Source organism: Vicugna pacos, chromosome 8 (assembly GCF_048564905.1).
Source record: "Vicugna pacos chromosome 8, VicPac4, whole genome shotgun sequence".
NCBI lineage: Eukaryota > Metazoa > Chordata > Mammalia > Artiodactyla > Camelidae > Vicugna > Vicugna pacos.
In genome coordinates, this window is record NC_132994.1 from 41,197,180 (window position 1) to 41,220,984 (window position 23,805).

A 23,805-nucleotide genomic window follows, 5' to 3' on the forward strand; every position below is an offset into this window, starting at 1 on the left:
AAAATAAAAATTTGACCTAGCTCTCCAAAGTTAACAAATGCTTTGATTAAATTCTGAAATGAGCTTTTTGTCCCCCTATTGTTTATGACAGGATATAGCTATTTCCCTTAATCTATCAGCAAGATGGTAAACATCTATTTAGGGGGCCACTACACTATGCTAAATTGTAGCCAAGCAAAGCTAACCCACAATTATTTCTTGCTGAATGCATTTCCAATTTCCACTCTGTCATTTAAAAATATCTTCCAACAACTCATAAAACAATAGAAGTAAAAATTGGTTTGGAAAATATACTCACCAAAATTTGGTAATTTAAACTGACTCAGTTTAAAACTAAGTTCAAAGTAGTTTACATCTATACTGCATAATCCAATAATTTTAACTTCAGTTCAAGACATATTACCAATATAATAATTATTAAAGGAGTAAAGAATGTGTAATTTAGTATATGATTTGCTAAAATCTGTTTACTAAAAGAATTGGGAAAGTCAATATTGACCTTGGTTTGTAACACAAGTGCTGCTAACAAAATAGTGAAGGAAATACTGCTTTTAAATTTTTTCTGAATCCCTGAGAGGTACCAAAAATGGGAGCAGGATACTTTTGGGTCACTAATACCTGAGGAACAGAGGGAAAGGGGGATTCACACTGACAGAGGGATTTCTTGAGCAAAGCCTCATCTATGGGTTGGATATCCCTAATATCAACTAGAAGAGCTTACGAACAATGAGTGATATATCCACTTCACTGGTGTCAGTAACTACCCAGGCAAAAAGTAACCAAGTGCTATAATTAGCTGCTATGATCTTAAGAAGAAGTAGAAAATGTGAAATAATAAATTCTACCCTTTTCATTATGTTGCTCATTACATCAGCTTCAAATTATAAACTGTGAAGGTTATGGAGTTCTTCCTAAGTCAAACAGAAATAAAGAATTTTTTTGTTTTTCATTTTTCCTTTAATAGAAACTAAAAGCTTATGCTTGAGGATTACAGAATGCTGTCACTCAGATTATATTGTAAAGCAAAACCCCATTCTTTACTTGGAACTTATTTATTCTGTTTACCATAATATGTAAAGAGTAAGATATAATAAATTATGTATTTAAAAGATTTTAAATACTAAATGTTCAAATACTTTCTACTGTAGCATAAATTCTAATCTTACTTTACAGAATACCAAAAATGAACTAATTTTTAAATGTCTAATGTTGCCTTTTATATTTTATTTGATTTAAAATGATTATTTAATGCAAAACACCTACATTAAAATAAACCTTGAATTCAGTGAAATCGCTCATGATTGATATGAACATTAAAAAATTTGAGGATAAGCAGTTTGGTTTTGTAGGTTGTTTTCAGTGACTTTCCCCAAATAAAACAAGAAGATTTCCTAGTACAGACACAAGAGGGCACACCTACATAAAATAATGAATTTCCTATTACTCAGAAATGAATTATTCTCTGATTATTTTTGAGTCTCTGGCAAAGTAAGAAAATGGTAAAATTTCAAAAAAAGATTTGCTCTTTAACAAAAAGACATTTTAAAATGTCTAAAAATTATATGCCAGTACTATATAGAAAAGATGACAGACTGAAAAAGTCAAACACATTAATAACTTTTATTTATTAAAATATGTATACAAAAATCAATTATATGGTTTTCAGTTACCTAGTGAATGTGTCATAATGTCACATCCTATCTACTGAGAGTGTCACATTGTCCGTATCTTTCAATGCAGTTATGTTACCTAAAGCAGTAAAAAAAAAAAATTTAAAACAGGGTGCAAAAATAAAAACAAAACTTTCTTTTCAGAGGATGTAACAGAAATACAGAAAATGCTCTCACAGTAAAAATAAAACCTTTTCATTCTTATATCATGTTAGATAAAAACCAAGTCATTTAACTATAAATCAATCTACCAAATATTTATATTTTTGATTTACAGAAGAGAAATCTTCCAGTAAAATATGTTGAAATCATTAGGTGATAATATCCTGGATGATCAAGACCCTCCATGATTAAAATAAGCACAAAATTTTAGCCTCCTCTTTTTAATGATTGCAACCCAGAACTCAGAAACATCCTAGGGGATATAAGAGAAAAGAAGAACTACTTTGTCAATAAAGAGGCCCCATCTTCACTTCTGTCTGGGAGACCCACTGTGAGTTTTCAGGGCCCCCACAGATGCTGTTGTGTGTAGAAGCAGCACCCTCTATTCCCTGACCACCCCTCCCCTCCAGAAAAGGAAATGCAGGAGGGACTTGGAAAGGGAAACATTCTTTCCAAAGAAAAAACTTCGCTGTTTGTTTTTCTCTTCTGTCCTAGTCCTTGGTGGGTTAGACAGCTTTTAGGGAGGGTGGGAAGAGAGCAGGTAACGTAGAACAAAGGAAAGAGCCAAAGACTGTGGTGGACATTACACAGGGAGGCCTATATCCTAACCAACCGAGGGCACATACGGCTGCTCCTCATTCACAAGTGGAAATGCTTCAGAGTTCCAAACGACCTGCACTCTAGCTGATTCAGTAGAAACTACAAGAATCAAAGAACACGGTGCACGTAACACTGCGAGGCAGGCTCAGTAATCATTCTGGACTGAGTCCTAAGCAGAGTAAAACTTTTATGTTACAATGTTAACCTTTTGAGGGAGTAAAGAAGGAAAGAGTCTCTGAGGATCAATGGGATAAAACACCTTGACAGCTACAAAGTTCTATACAAATTTATGGTGATGTTAGATTATGACTTAGCCAAATTCCTTTTCTTAGTTGTAAAAGAGTTGTTTTTTCACGGTGACAGTTTAGCAGTTGCCCTCGAATATCGTACACATTCTCAGTTCATCAGATGGGATAATTATTATTGAGGCTCTTCCCTTTATGCTTTTAAAGAGACTTAAGAAACAACTAACATGAGAGCTTTTGAAATACAGTATTTGGAGGCTCCAAGGAGAAGGTATTTAAGAAATTTTTCTGTAGTAGTCCCAGAAGAGAATTAGAAGAGAAGTAGTCATTTAAACATTGCAATAAAAGTGTCTAGGTTTTCTTTACCTGGTTTCATCTTTCTACTCCAAAACTTAAAAACGCTATAAAGAGACCATCCCAAAGAAAGTTAATCAAAAAGTAGAGCTTTTCAATCACACCATATAGTCTTCCTTCCTCTATCACGCACTGAGAAGAGTTAACAATAAGCTTGCTCCACAAAGCACCTCCAAGCCCCCTACCCTCTCTGTGCACTGCTTCAAGGTTGGGGAAAATTTCTATTACAGAAGAGGTTTCTCCTATCAGAATGAAACAACTACTCATCTCTGTTCTTTTATAATCACAAGCACTTGAGAACTAAAATATGATAGTATTTCAAAAATTGGGTTTCCTATTTTTCAACTGCTTGAATAGATAAATCACAAATAAATCTGGTTAAATCGCTCTTTTCTGATTTATAATTCACACATCGTAATAATACTTGTTTAGGTTTGCAGTTTAAATATACATAATGATTAAGATGATAAGAACTATGTCCAAAACAAGAGCAAAGAAGGTACATGGGATGTGTTAGGGTTCTGTGAATGCAGCACATTAGATTATGTGTATGTTTTAGGGCTGCATACAGATTTGTGAGGTTCCTAGATAAGTGATTTCCTTATCTTTTCATAGAATATATTCCTTTAATCTTTATTATTTTTACTAGAAATAGTAATAGATAGTAATTTTAAGTTTTCACTCTAGGGAAATGTTACAATTTTTGATAGAATTACTTTGTTTCAGAAAATTCTAGTAATAGAAAAAAATAGGCAAGATTTTATGAAAATGCTACAGATAATTGGTTTCCCAGTTAAAATGGACTGTAGAAAATAACCTTGGAATGAAAAACATTTCCAGATCAAGAAATTTACACATTTACATGTTACATTAGGGGATAAAACACTTATATGTGGTATTATCATAAAGTGCTTTCCTTAAAATGATTACTAAATCTTGACACCCAATTAAAAAAATAAGCACATCTGTTTTATAAGCCTAAATACATATCAACCACTACCAAAACTTTATAAATGATCTTAGCTCCATCTTTTCATTTTATATATGAAGAAACTGAGAATTAAACATATATATGGTAAACAGGTACATGAAAAGGTGCTCAACATCACTAGGCATCAGGCAAATTCAAATCACAATCACAATGAGATATCACCTCATACCCGTGAGAATGACTTATCAAAAAGACAAGAAATAACGTGTTGGCAAGAACATGGAGAAAAAAGACATTCTGTGCACTGTTGGTGGGAATATAAATTGGTACACCCACTATGGAAAACAGTACAGTGGTTCCTCAAAAAATGAAAAACAGAATTACCATATGATTCCAATTCCACTTCTGGGTATTTATTTGAAGAAAACGAACACATAAACTTGAAAGATAAATGCACCCCTAGTTTGTTTCAGCATTACTGACAACAGCCAAGACATGGAATTAACCTAAGTGTCCATCCATCAGTTGATGAATGAATAAAGAAAATGTGCTGTATGTATATAATAGAATGTTATTCAGTCATAAAAAGAAGGAAATCTTGCCATTTGTGACAATATGGACGGACCCTGATAGGATTATATGAAGTGAAATAAGTCAGACAGAGAAAGACAAATTATGTTTTTGAAACAAAAAACACGAAACTCATATATACAGAACATATTGGTGGTTGCCAGAGGTAGGGGCTGGAGGGAGGGTAAAACGGATGAAGGAGGTCAAAAGATACAAACTTTCAGTTATAAAATAGATAAGTCATGGAGACACAATGTACAGTATAATGACTACAGCTAATAATACTGTATTGTATATTGGAAAGCTGCTAAGAGGAGATCTTAAAAGTGCTCATTATAAGGAGAAAAATTTGTGATTACATATGGTGATGGATGTTAACTCGACTAACTGTGGTGATCATTTCACAATATCTAAATATACTGAATTATTATGTTGTATACCTGAAACTAATATATTGTGATGTATCAATTACATCTCAATTAAAAAAAAAAAGAAAGAGGTCCAGAGCTATTCACAGGAAGAGAATCATCCAGATTCTGAATCTGATAAAACTAGAAACAAATTCCAAGACTTCACGTTCCCAAATTAATGTTCTTTCTGCTATACCACACCAGCTCCTTTGTTTCTGTTTCAAATTTGTTCGGGTTGAGTATGTTTCGCTTTGTTTACTTCTATGCCCATTTAACAAATGAGAAGGAAAGTAAAGCCCAAGTTAGGTACAGGGTTTCAAGTTTTCCACGTTAATCAGTCTCAAATATTTTTAAAGTTTTCTTTATCAACGCAATACTTCTAAAGTTTACAACATTTATTTCTTATTATCCTTCACGGGAAAGGAAAAGCAAAACAATCTGTGCCCGTGGACACACTGTCATACGCTCTCTGCAAGTGTGGTTATACTCATAATATCCACTGGAGGGAAGCAAACACTAGATTTTGAGTCTTACCTGCACTGGTGTTTCACTTTCTTGAAACTCTTCAATTTGCTGCTGCTGCCAAGGAGCTAAACTGTAAGAGTCCTCTGTAGTTCTACCTTCCAAAGGATTTGTCCGCAACTGCTCAGTAAGCCACATCTGCGTCCTCACAGAAGGCTGAATGGGAACTCCACCTACTGCTTGTTGACCAAGCATTAAATATTTCGGAGGTTCAAAAGCCTCTGAGCTTGTCATAATGGGCTTGCTTTCAGGTAAGGCACTATATGTCATGTCTAAGGTCTGTCTCCTAAGAGTGGAGGAAGAAGCTCTAAAGTCCTCTTTGCTACAGCTCTCAAATTTATATTTATTGTCCAGAGTTGATCGTTTTTTATTTATTTCCTTGTCCTCTAGCTTAAGCATCTCCATACTATCATGTAAGCAGCTAGGTCCAATTGTCCTTAGTTGTGATGTTAAAGCTTTGCCTCTCCTTGTCTTTTCCAAACCACTCCCTGACTCTTCCGTATGCAGAATGCCACTCTGGTTGTAGTTACCTGGAACAGTGAGTTTGGATAAAGATGACCATTTCCGGAGGGGCCTGAAGTCCTTCATGTCTAGTGAAGGGTCCTGCTCCCCCCTACCATGGTTTCCCAGTGTTTGCATGAGGCTTACATTCCATTTTGAGCCATCTGATGTCAATGATTCCCTGTGTTTGGAAACTGAAGCACTGGAGTTAGACGGCATGACATGGGCTGTAGGAAGAGTAACCAATGATCCACTAGGCTTAAAAGATAATGTGCCACTTGAAGTTGAATGATCTGGAATGAAAAAGAAAATGCCAAATTAGTTGTAATTAATGGGGAAAAAAAGAGGCAAAATGCAAAATACCCCCAAAACAAAAACCTGAATGGTTTTTCAGCACAAGTTTTTCCGAGGCATTTTATCAAAATGAGGGACTTATTATTGTTACTATTATTGTTGTTCCTTTAAGTTTAACTGAAACAAATCAAACATACTTTCAAACATCATTTTCTAAAAATGGATATATAACAACATATATGCCCATTTTCCATCTAGTTACAGATGAAAATGATAAGAAAATGGGTTTATATTCACTTTATTTAATCTAAGTATTGTGGCTTTAAAAGAAAAATCCATCTCCCCACTGAGAGCTCTTACTCATGATTCATCAATCAAGCCTTAGATACAACTTTATTAGAAAGTGTTATTTTTTTAGTGTCTTTCCTCCACTGTGAAAATCTAGGCCTAATCTGAACAAATTCAAATTCAAATCAGAAATATGGATAAAGGAGCTCCTGCAACAATGGAAAATAATCAGAACGGGTTCTAACAATATGTCTACAGATATAGAACAGTTCCTGCATTCCCAGTCTCCCTTAATGGCATCATCAATGATGTATTTCCCAAGCTAGAACTCTTGGAGTCCACCATGATTCCTACCTTTCTCTGCACATTTACTAAGTTCGCAAGTTGTAAATTTTTACTTCCAAAATGATTACATAGCTATTGCCTCAGGTCAGGACTTCACATATTATTCTACAAACAGGAACAGCTGTAGTTGGCTCTACGGAAGTCCAAAGGATAAATAAGGGCCTCTATGCTCAATGGACTTATTATCAAGTGCCAAAAATCAAAGATGATCATTTTTATCACATGATATCTAGAAAAGCAATAGCAATATGAAGTGTAGGGAGAGAGGAGGTGGGTGGTGAAAAGCAACTTTTATAGTTTCTTCTGTATCTTTCCATGCCATTTGACTCATACTAGAATATATTTTAAAATTACTTGTGAGCTTTCATATTGTATTAAAGAAGTAAGTAATGGAAAAATAAATGTTGAAGAAGTCATAAGAAAATTCAGATGAGAAAGAGCCAGGCAAACTAATTCAAAAATGGAATTCCAGTAGGTCTTTGCATAGAATTTATTCATCTGCAGGTGAAAACGGGAAAACATTACAGATAGAAGAATACAAGAAAAAGTATTATAGTGGCATTTATCATATTGCAGCTTCCCATCAACTTCTGCAGAACCTTTTCATATTGAAGAAAATTGCCACGTTGTTGAGTGTCACCTCCCAAAATAAATTTTAGACCTTAAATCCCAACATATCCTATAACTACAACACAGATATTCAGAAGCACCTGCACAAGACTTCAGTTTGAAAGGGAGTCCCACAAGAAAACGGGCTCTGTGTGGAGCTACCCTTTTTGGCAAGAGCAGACACATCACTAATGGCAGCAGCAGAGGCAGCCAAACCAACTTCTGGCCCAGGAGTGGCAGCAAGTGGGCAGCACTAGTGGTTTCCTCCAGCAGGGCAGGAGAGTGACAGTTCTCAGAGGTGACTGAGGCACATTACCTGGAAGCTTAACCTTAAGCGAGGTTTTCCAGCCCTCCTCAAAAATTCTGAGTTTACCAAACACCCTTAAATAAATTCCTCATGTGCTTAATCATCTAGTCAGCTTCTGCTGATTAAGAACATTGGCTAATCCAAGTATGAAGCCAGGAGAATATGGCTTCAAAAGAAGAAAAACAAACTATCCCATTTATCTGATGTATGAGTGTGTTGGGAGAAGTTTGTTCAAGGTAATTCTTGAAAGGTAAAGGTGAAGCAGAGTTATACAAGTCTCCTAATGCCTGCTACAGAAAGAGCCTGGCCTTCATTCAGCACAAATGTGATATAACAAAAGTTTCCAAACAAAGGAAGAAGTGTCATGACCAAAACTGCACTTAAGATGATTATTCCAGTAACTGCTGAGGTTGGATAAAAGCAAAATGACTGATAGGAGGAACATAAAATGGATTGTTATGGTAATCAATACAGGAAGAAAATCGAGATGAATATGCTACTGAAGGTCAGTTCTAAATTGAAATAGGACAAATGACCCCAAAAGTCTATAGAATATTTGTATTAATACATTATGGTATTATATCCATATCTATATGTGTGTGTTTGTGTTACTATTCTTAAAGGAATATTTGTATTAAAATCATCATAGCCTCTTAAAAATACCTTCAATTTTTTAAAAAATGAAAATGAGTTTTATATCAAATTTAAAATTTTCAGACTTTCACATTTTTAAAAATTTGTAAGTAAAGATACAGTATAAAGGTTAAGTGTAACAGTTTTAAAATCAGCATTTTTGGATTAAAATCCTGGCTCTACCACTTAGTAGTCACATGTGCTCAAACAAGTTATTTAAGCTCCTTGCATCACAGCTACCTCACCCATGAAGCAGAGATTGACAACAGTAAGGATTAAATGAAATAATATACATACAGGACTCATAGGAATTCCTGGCACAAAGCAAAATCTTAGTTGTTATTACTCCACTGAAAAGGCTAAAAAGTAAGTGCTTATTCAATATAACAGACAAAAGGTTAATTATCTATCCTATACAAAGAAATCGAAAAAAAAAACCTAACAACTCAATTTTAAAATAGGTAAAAGAAATCAATAAGCAAATCATCAAAAAAGAAATGCAAGAATACATGTTTTTTAAAAAAAAAGATGCTTAAACTCATTAGTAAAAATGTATTCCCTATCATATTCATAAAATTATTAAAACTGCTGATATCCTATGATGATGGAACATAAATTGCTACAGCCTTTGGAAGAAGAGGGGCAATCTGCTTGTATATATCAATATTTAAAATATGGAAACATAAGTGAATACATGTGCATATGTGTATGTAAATACATATATACTCATGGGAAGAGAAATAATCTGGAAGAATATACCCAAAGCGTAATAAGCAAAGGAAACCTCTACAGAGTAGAAAGAGGAGAAAAGGAGAAAGATGCTTTCACATTTTACTTTATAAAATATCTCATTTTAATTTCCTTTCAAAGAGCATAAATTTACCATTTGGCCAAACTTCCAACAAAGATGTTTTATTCTGTGACCTCAAAGAGTTTGAAATATCTCAAAGAACACTGTTACTAAAGTATAAATAATAGATCAGGTGATTGTCTCACTTTTCACGTCACAGCTGAAACTTCTGAGACCAGAGATCACCGGTACTGGATGCTACTTACATCTGATAATATGCTACCTTCCTGTAGACTTTTGCTGGCTCAGTATTTCTCAACTGCATAGAAAATCAACAACTGATGATAAAAACCAATTCCACACCAGACTAGTATTTACTCTTACAAATCTGAAAGCTATTGATAATATATGCTGTTCACAGAGCATTTCACTGATGAAAATTTACTGCAGAAGTCACTTATCTGAAGTCCTCAAACTTCAAGATACAATGAAGTCTCCAGGGATCCGGAACCTTACTCCCAGAGAACCTCATTCAGTCAGAGCAGAGAGCGGTCCAGGAAACAACACTGCTGCTCTACTCACTGCAACATCATTCTCCCTGGGTCTGATTCCAGTTCTGAAGCCTCAAGCTTAGATATCCCAAGTTCAACCATCAGCAGCATCTGAGTTCCACTGTCAAATCTGATTTACTGTAACATTCAGAATGCAATACTGTCAGAACTAAGGATTCAAGTTTAGTCTATTCACATATATACACATGCACACATATAACATGAATTAATGAACAAGGAATGAAATATTTGACAGTATATCTGAAAAAATTCCATCTTAGAGCTGAATCAAAAAAATAATTAATTTTAACAATTTTAACACTTTAAAAATGTTATTTTGCCTAACAAAACAGAATCAGTTAGAGGTAGACGCAATGCAGTTCCTAATGTGCTTTATTATACCATTTAATTATAGCCACAAATCCCAAATCCAAGTTATTACGATGGCATCAAGCCCATATTTAAGTTAGAATAGTGAAATCTGAAACCAACAGAAGGTAGTCCTTTTAAAAACCAGAGGACAGGGTTTATAGCATTCACAGAGAGCACAGAAGAGCTAATGGTTTCAGATAGATTTCAGCTTAAAGGGAAAAATATAAGAGGGTATCGCTGTAACCTGATAATCCAAGTGAATTATATTTATGATAACAATTATATTTATGATAACAAAGTTCTGAATTCTGAACAAAATCCCAACTTTCTGTTTTATTGTCATGTTATTCTTATCCGGCAACAGATGGCAGATTGATTATGTCGGCTCTTGTACATAGGGATGGTCTCTCTCTCTCTGCTCTATCGTTCTCATAGTAAAAAGGAATTAAATCTTAAACACACACGCACACACACACACACACCCCTTCTACAGTTTTATTATAATAATAAATCATGAGTCTTTATAATTAAAAAAGTAATCAGGAAATTATATAACCCTATACCAAAATATTCTGATTTAAAATGTAATGGCTTAATGTATTTATCAGTCAATATAACATACAACAAATATTTTACATTTTAAATAAAAATATTAACCCTAACCCAAAGGCAATAATTTATATACAACACCATGACATTCCCTTCCTGCTAATGCCATGATGATATATCATGAGAAAAAAACTTTAAGACACATTTAAACAATGAATATTTTTAAGTATTCCTTATATTTTTAGGTAAAAGTTTTTTACATATTCTAAACTACATTCTAGTCCCTCCAATAAATGGTGGAACTGGCTGCCCAGAAACTGTATGAGGCCCCTAGACCAGTTCACTGATAATCTCATGTCTCTGTAGATGTAGAACTTTTGTGTAATGCTTAACTCTACTTCTGTTACTTAAAATAAAATACATTAATTTCTCAAAAAAAAACCCATTTTATAAACAAATGAACATTTTTAAGTATTCCTTTATTTTTAGGTAATATTTTTTACATATTCTAAACTACACTCTGGTAGAAAAAGAGCTATATAAAGAAACTCAACAATAATTCAACCAAACAATCTTCTAGGAACATATAATGTACAAGGCACTGTGCTAGGTAGACAATGGAAATATATTTTTCGCAATTAAATATGAATACAGACCTTTTCCTCAGGGTTTACAGTTTCACCATTAGACACACACAGCTGCAGAACAGGACTAAAGTTTATCATAAGGGAACTACGAACACTAGACAATAAGAAGTAAGCCAAAGAGAAAAGGCAGACTATTCATAAAAGAACTCTCAGAATGATAGCCAACTTCTCAACAGCAATAATGGAATTCAGAACACAGTGAAATAATATCTTCAAAGGGTTAAGAATAAATAACTGGCACTCAAGAACTGTTTGAAAAGGTGAGCTATCTTTCAAGATTGAAGGCAAAATATACTTTCTGCTAAGCAAAAACAGCTTATCACCAACAAATTCACTAAAAGAACTACTAAAATTCCTAAAGTTTCTTTCATTAAAGAATAAAGATAAGTCCTGAGCTGTAAAATGGAATGAGCTTTCTTTTAAAAAAAAAGTAAACTTGTGATTAAATCTAAAATCCAATGATATCATAGATTAAAAAAGAGAGAGCAAATTAAAACCAGAATGTCAACAATGACAAATAACGCAAAACAGGGGTAGATCAGCAATCTACCATTATATATAGTTAAGTCAGCGATACATTTTATACTTTCTACATTAACAACTAAAAGAACAGGTAGAACTCACAACCATATAGCCCCCCAGGCAAAAGAATAAAGGTGGGCCCCTATGTTATACCTTCCACAAGTATTAACTCAAAATGAATCATAGGCCTAAATTTAACAGCTACAACCATAAAACTCTTGGAAGAAACCATGGTGCAAATCTTCATGATCTTAAGTCAGGCACTGATTTCTTAGGTACAACAACCAAAACCCAAGCACCAAAAGAAAACAGAGATAAACTGGACTTCAATAAAATTTAAAACTTTTTTGCTGCAAATGATAACCATCCAGAAAGTAAAAAAGACAACTCACAGAATGGGAGAAAGTTTTTGCAATCACGTATCTGATAGGGACTTTTATCTATATTATATAAGAAACATAACTCAATAATAAAAACATGAACAACCCAATTTAAAAATGGATGTGGAATCCGTATAGTCATTTCTCCAAAGAAGATACATAAATGGTCTTATTAAAGTGTATGAAAAGATGCTCAACATTTTAGGTCATCAGGGAAATGAAAATCAAAATCACAATGAGACACCACTTCACACCCATTAGGATGGCTATCATCCAAATGACAGATAATAAGTGTTGGCAAGATTGTGGAGAAACTGAAACCTTCATATAATGCTGGTTGGGAACATAAAATGGTGCCACTGCTTAGGAAACAGTTTGGCAGTTCCTCAAAAGGTTAAACATAGGGTTACCATATAACCCAGCAATTCTACTCCTAGGTATACACCCAAGAGAAATGGAAACATATTCACAGAGGCATTGTTCTTAATACTCAAAAAGTCAAAATAACTCAGTGTCCATTAACTGATGAATGGATAAATAAAATGTGGTACCATGGAATATTATATGGTAATAAAAAGAAATGAAATACTGATACATGCTACAACATGAATGAATTTTAAAAACATTGTGTTAAGTGAAAGTCAGCCATCACAAAGAACCACATATTAGATGATTCTATTTATATGAAATGTCCAGAACAAAGAAGTTTATAGACAGATTGGTGGTTCCTTAGGGATGGGATGAAAGATAGGCAGTGACAGCTAACAGATTTCTTCTAGAGGGGCTAAAAACAGTTCTACAATTAGATTGTGGTAGTAGTTGAATAATTATGAGAATATATTAAAAAGCATTAAATTGTATACTTTAAATGGGTGAATTGTATAGTATGTGAATTGTATCTCAATAAAAATTTTTTTAAGGATAGGTGTCTATAACTTCCAATAGACTAGAAGGATAATGTCATGAAGAAAAAAGTCAATCAGAAGAGGAAAAGAGAGAGAACAAACTTGAGAAAAGCAGAATAGAAAGTATACAATATGATTTTAAAAATGCATCAAAATTTAACAATCACAATAAGTGAAAATCCACTCAAAATACAAGAATTGTCCAAATAATTTTTTAATCCAGCTAAATGTTTACAAAAGATATACCTAAAATATTAAATCCTATTTTAGCATTATGTTATCTGCATAGAGGCTGAGAATGATTATGCAAAAGAATCACACAGAAATAACTGTCAAGAACATTAAGATAACTATACATCAGGTATCAAGATCATGAAAAGCACACTGCCCTAAACTGCCTGCTTTTTTATTCTTTATATCTTGAGGATAATAAGAAGCTTCTGTTTTCCCTGCTGCCAAATGTATGACCTATTCTTTTAGCAGTTGTACTTGACAACAATACTATGCAATTCTGTGCAAATCTTGGTTCTCATTTTGCTATTGTCTAATCATTATTACCAATCACCTTTTTACTTGACTATTTTATTTTTTTCTCAATTATATTTTGTGAAGTCACTTCAAATCCTATTGAGACAAACAATGAGTGAAAAGTTCTAAAATTACTTGTTTAAAATAATTACAGAAGTCTACTGTTCACAAATTAGACAGTTCTCAAGGCTTTTTTATATACTGTCTCCTAGCAACCATTAACAACAAACTAAGAAACTTCTTTCTATAAGCTTTTAACAAGATGAAAAGCTGGTTCTTAAAGGGGGGAGGGCATTTCTCATCTCTAACCAGATTATTCACAACTTAATTAAAGCACAATCTGAGGTACACTTTAAGGAGGTCAAAAATTCAAAGCAAAATTAATTTTAAAAGTTGGTCAGTAAGAAACTCCTTTTTGTATTTACACAAAACCTTTAGTTCTTTAAATGCCTTTTACAATTTCATTCAACTATCATTTTCTGAATATCTCCTAGTAGTTTCAATTTAGATCAAGTCTCATCAGGCAGTTTACTTGCAAAGAGTTCCAAGTGTTACTTCTCTTCTATATACAAATCAAATTGAAATCTGATCTCTTACATATGGGATGTGATTTTTGATAATTCAAATTTTCTCAGAAAAAAAATCTTGTTGCTTTATGATGGAACAGACAAATTATCATCTGGTCCTGTAGCCACCTGAAAGTCTAAGGAAATGTGAAGTCATTAACCTTTTCCCTAAACCCATGACTTTGTGACTGAAGAGACTTTCCCAGTCAGAAGTACATGGGTTCATCATAGTTCTCGAAAACAGACTAAATTCAGTTCAGTTTGGTCAGGTTCAGGCATTCATATTCTACTAGGCCAAGAAGTAAAATGATAAGAAAAAAATGAGTGAATGAATGGATGGATGGATGGATAACACTGAAGGTAAAAGTGAGGTCCATAAAGATCAAAAATATACCTCCAACAATTTTAATTTCTGCAAATTTACTACAGCTACAATGCTCTTATATGCTATGGTTAAAAATTTAAATTCAAATATTTTAATTTTAAACAATAATGTAGATTAACAAGAAAATTAAATAGAGATGGGATGGCAAAGGAAAAAAGTATTTGGTTTGCAAAAGAATGTAAATCACAATTGCTTTGAATACTACCTTGAAATTATTTGATTTCACAACCAAAAAAATATTCTGTACCTAACCTTTGACCTACTTCCATATGTAAATGAAGAACTAAAGCCCATAAAGGTTGAATTACTTGGCCAAGTACAGATCTCAAAATAGAATCCTGGTCTCCTGTTTCTCAGTCTAGTATTACCTATACTATCCTACACTACACCTCTCGTCCTTCTGTCACTCTAGTTTCTCCCTTCAAGAAAAGATACCATAAGCTTCCTAGAAGAGAACACATGCAAAACATTCTCTGATATAAATCATAGCAATGTTCTCCTAGGGCAGTTTACTGAGGTAACAGAAATAAAAGCAAAAATAAACAAATGGGACCTAATTAAACTTAAAAGCTTTTGCATAGCAAAGAAAACCACAAACAAAACAAAAAAGACAACCTATGGAATAGGAGAAAATGTTTGCAAATGATGAGGCTGACAAGGGCTTAATTTCTAGAATATATAAACAGCTCATACATATTAATAACAACAAAAAAAAACCCAACAACAACCCAATCCAAAAATGGGCAGAAGATCTAAACAAACATTTCTACAATGAAGACATACAAATAGCAAAAAAATGCTCAATATCACTAATTATCAGAGAAATGCAAATCAAAACTACAATGAGGTTATCACCTCACACTGGTTAGAATGGCCATCATTAAAAAGTCCACAAATGAAAAATGTTAGAGAGGGTGTGGAGAAAAGGGAACCATCCTTTTCTTTGGTTGTAGGAGTATAGTTTGTTGCAGCCATTATGGAAAACAGTATGAAGATTTCTCAAAAAACTAACAAGAGATTTACCCTATGATCCAGCAATCCCACTCCTCGGGCATATATTGGGGGGAACTCTAATTCAAAAAGATATACAATGGAATACTACTCAACCATAAAGAAGAATAAAATAATGCCACTTGCAGCAACATGGATGCACTTGGAGATTATTATACTAAGCGAAGTTAAGCCAGAAAGAGAAAGAAAAATACCATACGATATCCCTCATATGTGGAATCTTAAAAAATAAAAAAGGATGCAAATGAATTTATTTACAAAACAGAGACAGACTTACAGACAAAGAAAACAAACTTATGCGGGCAAACAAACTTGGGGAAAGGGGTGGGGAAGGATAAACTGAGAGTTTGGGATTTGTAGATACTAACTACTATATACAAAATAAACAACAAGGTCCTACTGTATACCATAGGGAACTATATTTAATACCATGTAATGGCCTACAATGAAAAAAATATATAAAAAGGAGTACAACTATGCTATACACCAGAAATTAACACAGCATTGTAAATCGACTATACTTCAGTAAAAAAGAACAGACATGTAACATGCAGTGGAGTTAGATCTGAAGACCCTCGGCTCTAGCACTGGAATAGCTGTATGACCCCAGATATGTTATTAATGTCTTTTAAGTTTTAAAAGATTATTATATTTTACCTCAGAAGGATTCTATAATAAAAAAATTTAATCATTTATACAAGTATAACCCTTATATTGCAAAAATAGATGGTATATATCTTTTATTAATGTTAAGGTCAACTGACCAAATAATCCACTGTAATATCTGGAAGTCATGTTATGGAATCACCCATTACCAGAGTCCTGAAATTTTCAAAGCTATGAAGCTGCAGTAACATAAGATTATTCACAATGAACTGAACCTTAATAAAACAAGGAAACATGTTGGGAAGTCTAAATATCATTTACTTCACCTATAAAATGGCTTTAGACTTGTACCCAACATGTAATTTTTGAATTAACTGTAACAATCATGTAAACCTCTTATCATGACATCCTGTACATAGAAAATGCTCAATAAATATTATTATTATAAATAAAAGGTCAAGAGGGAAGTCTTGATTTGCTTAAAAATATTACCTAAGGTGTGGGAGTGAGCACAAAATGCCTGAAATAAGACTGCCATGATTGTACGAGTTTGGTGTTGTATACATTTGGGTTTACCATTTTATCTTCTTTCTACTTTAGTATATGTTTGAAATTTTTTGTAAAAAAAAAAAGAATAAAAACTAAGAGTAAGAACAAGAGGATATTTTATAATAAGATGGCATGTTTTAAAGAAATCATTTGGCAAAATGAACTAATAAAACCTAATCACTATAATAAAATACACAAGCAAAGAAAACAGAACACTGGGAAATTCTTATGATATCCTCCAAAATTAGTGGTTGCCTAGGGTTGGAGGCATAGGGGTGTTGGGGGGTGACAGATAAGGGGAGTAGGTGTTCTCTTTGGGGTAATGAACATGTCCTAAAATTGACACAAGCGATAGATACACAACTCTGTGAATATACAAATATACTAACAGTCACTGAGTTATATACTTTAAAAGGGTGAATTATACAGTATATAAATTACATCTCAATAAAACTGTATAAAAGAATGCATGTTTTTCATTGCCTAAGTATTTCCAGAATCATCTCACTTTCCCCTTTCCTAAAACAAGTCACCTAAAACAAGTCACCACTGGCTAAAACAAGTCACCACTGGCTCCCACCTGCAGCGCCAGTGGTCTCCTGGCATCCCATTCTGCCCTCCTCTTATTATCCTCAGAATGTTCTTTCACCTCCCAGTCCTTAATCATGCTGTTCTCTCAGCCTGGACTACTCTCCTCCCCTGTTTCACCCTGTCAGTTTCTACTCACCTTTTTGGTCCTCAGCTTAAACATCACTTCTGCCAGAGGCCTCACCCTAATCCAGTGGATTGAGGAATGTCCCCTGACCCTGTGTACTTCACCTATCACACTGCTAATGTTTTATGATAATTATTTCCTGCCCGTCTTCTCCACTAGACTTTATGTATACAATGAACACAGAAAATGTCTGTTTAACTCTTTACCTCTAGTTCAGTACCTGACACATAGTGGACAATAAATATTGGCTACATAAATAAGTGACTGAATAAGTTCTTACTTTGTAGAAGGCCTTAGTTTCTTCATAAAATAAAGACAATGTACCAAATGTTAACTTTTCTGATTTTTCTTTCTTTCTGATATATTTACAAGATGACCTTAAAATTTACACTATTCAACAGTCCTATCATTTCCTAGTAAAAACAATTAACTAATGAAGATATGATTAAATTGAAGTCCATTTTTATCGGTCCCTCCTATTTCAAATACATGAGGTTAATTAGATAAGAAAATTATCTCTATTACAAATTAACACTTGGGAATTATCAAAGAAAAAATATTTAACTCTATCTGTACCTTTTTTTTAGTAAAATATATAAATAAGCTTGAAGATTAGCACCAAACAGACTATTAGAAGCTACATTTAAGAACTCAGATTTAAAAAGGTAAGAAGAACTGTAAGCGAGCCTGCCTCTCAGGCACCATATGGTTCGGGAGAGGAAGATTGACCTGTGGAAGGCTACCGTCCTAAGCCTAAACAAAAATTAAGCTCTTTTTTAGCCTCAGGGTCCTGTACTCCTCTGGTAGCACACCTAGGTTATACCCAACACAAGTGCTGTCTACCTCAAAAACAGCTCCCTCTCAAACCAATTCCACACCAACAGCAGCTATTTACATGGCCTCCAGGTCTCAGCAAAGAAAATCTAGAAAGAAATAGGTGACCTGCTGGTGTGGCTTGTGTTACAATTTGGTAGTCCAATTGCAACATGTCACAGATCTATTTCCTCCCACCCTGGAATCTGACACCCCATGAATAAATTACCACAGCTAAAAAGTGGTGCCACTAATGCTAAATTAGTGTCCCAACTTGTTAAATATAAAAATCTCACACTCTTATTTAGCATTATTTGAAATCTTAAAATACCACGGCTAAAAGCAAGTCACTCAATGGTAATTTTAGAATATTTTTCTGTACTAGAGTCCTCTCCCTGCTGAGATTCTGATGTAATGCTCTCCTCCATGTTGATCTCTCTGCAATTCTGCAGTTCTTGAAACAGAGTAAGCATTCAATAAATGTTTATTTAGTGAATAAATGAACAAACCTCCAAAAGCTGCAGGTTAGACACAAAAGAACAAATACCTCTGTTTATATAATGGTCATCTATAAAACTGCGTATTTATAATTCCTAGGATATTTATAGCCTATGTAATAAATATATATTCTAACTCATGTATGAATTTTAAGTTTTTTAATTTTTAAGAATTAAAACACAACATTAAAATATAAAAGAATGCAAGTTATTTGTCAGATGATTGACAGAGTACTTTGTGGATTTAGCAACGGTCAAAGAGCATCGTCTGGAATATCAGTTATAACCAAACAATACTATATGGCAGAGAGTGGGGTAGGGGAATGAAAGTCTGACTACACAGTACCTTTCAGTTTGATGACTTACTTCACAGCTGCACTGCTTACTTAAAGTAATGGATCATGGAATTTAAGTAAAATTTATTCATGTACTTTGATCTATACCCCAAAAAATAAATTTACATTTAGTATATAAAGGTATACCTATTTAACCACAATTGTCTTTTAGACAAAGAGAAAATAATTACCAAAGTAAACAAAAGAACTCAAACTTTACTATTACAGGTTAAGTATTTGAATTATATAACATGGGCATAATACTACTATTTCAAAAAAGCAGCCAAATTTCAGAAGCTTACAGCAAGATAGGCTTTTTCTTCCTGAAAACTCAAATTCCAACCACACTTTATTTATGGAAGACTCATGCAATCACACTCTTACCTGCTCGCCTTCATGTAGGTTACCCACTGGTCTGCTATGAGACTCGGGGGGAGTGTTGCCTCTTCCTCCTAAGTAAGTCTGAGGGCCTGCACCTCACACCCGATGAGAGAATTTCAGCTGGAATTATTGACATCACTCCTTTTTCCCATCCCCTAACTGAGCAACAAAACTCTTCAGAATTTCAGGAATTCTCCAATTTAAAATCTTCCCTAACCAAACATTTACACTCCACCATAGCCACCTTAACTCTCTCTTTGCCAAAGGAACCAAGGCAGTCACACTGCAGTGAAGGTTTTATCACTGTCAAAAGGATAAAAAAAAAGAGGTGTGCTCTCAGTACCCCTAGACTGACAACAAAATGTAATTTATCATAGACATAATGTTATTGATACAAATTTCTATTATATTAAATATTAAGTGGGGTGACAGGAGCTATTTTAAGAAGCCAATATTGTTTCCACTGGGAAATGTATAGGTTATAAAATCTTTGAAAGTAAACCCTTTACAAAGTATACTGTCAATACCAATATGTCCAACAGAAATATAATGCAAGCAAGCTACGTTTGTAATTTTAAGTTTTATAGTAACCACATCCAAAAAAGTAAAAATGAAAAACTACAATAATATTTTATTTAAGCCACTATACCCAAAATATTATGTCATTATGTAATCAATATTAGAAAGTATTAATAAGATATTTTACTTTTTTTATACAAAGTATTCAAAATCCAGTGTACATCTTACATCTCCTTTTAGACTAGGTACAGTTCAAGCACTCAATGGCCATATGTTACTGGTGGCTACCATATTGGATCACAGCTCTATACCACTGTTTTCCAAAAACTACCTCAAATATCTCCAGAAAGGAAATGACAGTAATTTACAACAGCTGTAGTTATGTATTATATCAAGTATAGTAAGTAAATTGCAGTAAGAGTTAAACCAGGAATTTTTGTTAATAGTCAGCCCCATGTTGTACGTAAATCACACAGTTATTTGCTCCGTATACTGAGGTTTTTACAGTATCAGTCTTTTAATTCAAATGCATTCACATATTTCACGTAAATATTGTCACAGCAACCAAAATAATGCAGCACTTCCTACCACAGCCTCAGAAATCAAGAAGGAATATATACCCTCCTCCAAGACAAATATTATTAGTAACAGAGTTAAAGGCAGCTAACTAAAATATTCTGCAGATACAGTCTAAGACAAACTCAAATTACATTTGGTAACACAGGTCCAAATTTCATGTATATTATTCAAAATTAATATAATTGTATGCCATTGTAATTCTCAGCTGGAGGCTTTAGTACAAAGGACATAAACATGTTTTAGGTTATTCTATTATGTTTGGAATTTAACAAGGATAGATATAATTTTAAAAATGAGAAAAAACAAACACTTTATAGACCTATGGTTAGTGGATGACAAAAAGATTTATATAATCAAAGATCCAAGTATGTTAAAGTACCCATATGACACTGATATGAAATAATCTAATACACAGCATGTTTTAAAGCTGACATTACATTATAAATATCAACCTATTAGTTATGTTCTAAGGCAAGGCTATTTTCAATATTCAATAATCCTCCACAATGGCTATTTCCCTGAGCCCTTTATATTAAACAGATACACCATGAAGCAAATCCAACAATGAAAAATGAAGATTACAAATTAGAAGATTCAGGAAACTTACCAAAGAACAGAGATGGTAAAAAGGAATAGCCCATGAAGTAGAAATCAAGAGAACTTCAGAAAGACACATATTCAGGAAGGAAAACTACACTAACTGGAATCAAGTGTTATATCAAACACACCAAGCTTTGCTTCTAAACAAATAATCTTTACTATACCTGCTAAAACTATCTCCTATTTTCAGATCATATTTTAATTTTTAAAATTTTTTCCCATTATTAAAAAAAATTGGGGGGGCAGGAATTAGGTTTACTTATTTTTTAGAGGTACTAGGGATTGAACCCAGGACCTTATGCATGCTAAGCATGAGCTCTATCACTTGAGCTATACCCTCCCCTCAGATAACATTTTTACATATCTGATTTTTTTTAAAGAGGAGTACCCTTCACCTCTCCTGACAGCCAATAATAAATGCAATCAAAATCATTACCAGCACTATCACTCAAACTACAACTCTGATCATTGCCCATAGAAGTCCCTAGTTATTGACAATCTCCCAAAGTCCTACTACTCCACATTATTTTCATGCTCCATTCTTATACTCACTGTCCTTTCCTAGAACTCTTGCTCTATTTTGTCCTTTGTCTTCAAATTTTGTGACACTCCTTTATCCACCCAGAATAGCCTCTAAGTAACACTACCCACTATGATCATGTCTTAAATTCAATGGATTATTACAATTCCAATGTTCATTAGAATATTATGTAACATGCCAGTAAAATCACACATTGTTTCATGTATTAATTTTAAAAACTAGCAGGGAAAGGAGTTGGAGTTCAACTTGGAGGTAATGGCAAGAACTACCAGAAGCCAAAAAACAAACAAACCAGCCCAGTATCTTCACATCAGCCTAATTCAAGGAGAAAGTGAAAATCATGCTCTTCATCTGTAAAAGATTACAGGGACTTGTATTGAATCATTCAGTGAGAAATGCAGTGGTATTTGCTATTAACACAAAGGAAGTAGTTTTAAATTAATTCAAAGAATAAAGAGAAAAGGCAGTTTTTAAAATAGCAATAAAAAGTACATAATAATACACAGCAGAATCAAAGAGTTTCTAGAGATTATAAAAAGACACCACTATAGTTCCATTCTCAACAAGGTGTTTTCAGTTCTTCAGCCAGTCATGAAAAGGCAGCATCCCAACCCTGACAATGTGTGGCCTAGTCTGGGGGGAGGAAGGGGAATTTTTTTTTAAGGTCTCCCACGCTGAACTGAAGAAGGAAAATTCTCAGCTGGACCGAGATTAATACCTTAATACTCTATGGAGGTAGAAGTAACTGACTATAAAAAGATACTGATTTTCTAAGCCAAAGCTTCAAAAAGCTAAAAAATTTATCTCTGAATCTCCAGTAAATTTTTGAGAAGTCATAATAAAGGAACAGAGAATGATTTGATTAAAGCAAACAGCCTTTCAATAGTACTAAGAAATTTTCAGATCTGTATCTTTCCCACATCATTCTCTCCTCAAAAAAGTTAATTTTTAAAATTCATTGATGAGACCAAATAGCTAATAATACATGTTTTTTAAAAACCCTCAAGGCAGTTTCCTGCTTTATTTTCAACTCTACTTAGTTCAAATTACCCTCCAAAATTTATTTTATGCCTTTCTACTTAACTAGAGAGATTACTATAGTGTTTTGGATTGAACTGTGTGTCCCATACAGATAAACTGAACTCTTAACCTCTGGTACTTGTGAATGTGATCTTATTTTCAAACAGGGTCTTTGCAGATGTAATCAAGTTAAGATGAGGTCATACTGGATATGGGTGGGCCCTAAATCCAATGACCAGCGTCCTCATAAGGAGAAAGAGAAAGAGAAAGAGAGATATCTGAAGACACAAAGGAGACCTAGAGAAGAAGGCCATGCAAAGGAGGCAAACATGAAAGCTATGATGCCACAAACCAAAGAATGCCAAGGACTGCCAGCAACTACCAGAAGCTAGAAGAGGCAATTAAGGAAGACTCATCCCTAGAGCCTTTAAAGAAAGCATCACTCTGTTGATAACCTTGATTTTGAACTTGTAGTCTCCAGAGCTGTTAGAAAATATATTTGTTGTTTTAAGCCACCCAGTTTGTAGTAATTTGTTACGGCAGCCCAAGGAAACTAACATAGGGGAGTATGGGTTTAACAGTAATAAACCAGCTTTACTGGGGGCTGAACAAATATGTAAATAAATGGTATGGTACGAGGTATCTCACTGTTGGAGAGGGAAATTACAGGTAAGAACGGGAAAAAAGCTGAAATGAACTCTGCTGTACTGGATTTGTCAGAGACATCAGTATGAACACATTTAGTTTAAAACAGATACTTATGGATACACACAGAAATAACTAGAGATATGCATGTATACACAGGTTAATATATATACCTACATGACCTAGCTTTGTCCTCTGTGACCACCTAGAAGAAATGACACTCCAGCAGTAACAAGCACTCCCAGTGACCAGATCTTGGTTCCTAAATACTATTCTCCAATAGAAAGAACCAGGGCCCTTTGGAGAAATGGCTGATTCCAGGGTTAGGGTAAAGAAAAATGTAAGATGAACAGAGAAC

General features: G+C 33.8%; 1 protein-coding gene across 6 annotated transcripts in view; it reads right to left on the reverse strand.

Annotated features, from left to right (window-relative positions):
* The window catches only part of CEP85L (centrosomal protein 85 like), a 137,826-nt gene that overhangs the window by 83,698 nt on the left and 30,323 nt on the right, over nt 1-23,805 (reverse strand). For 5 of the 6 annotated variants that reach the window (XM_006205701.4, XM_072965795.1, XM_072965791.1 and 2 more), the window contains exon 3: nt 5,477-6,258. In XM_006205701.4, the coding sequence (XP_006205763.2) occupies nt 5,477-6,258 (782 nt within the window). Of the gene's footprint in view, nt 1-5,476; nt 6,259-9,813; nt 9,899-23,805 lie in introns of those variants that run through there. The other variant, XM_072965794.1, reaches the window with a different exon arrangement.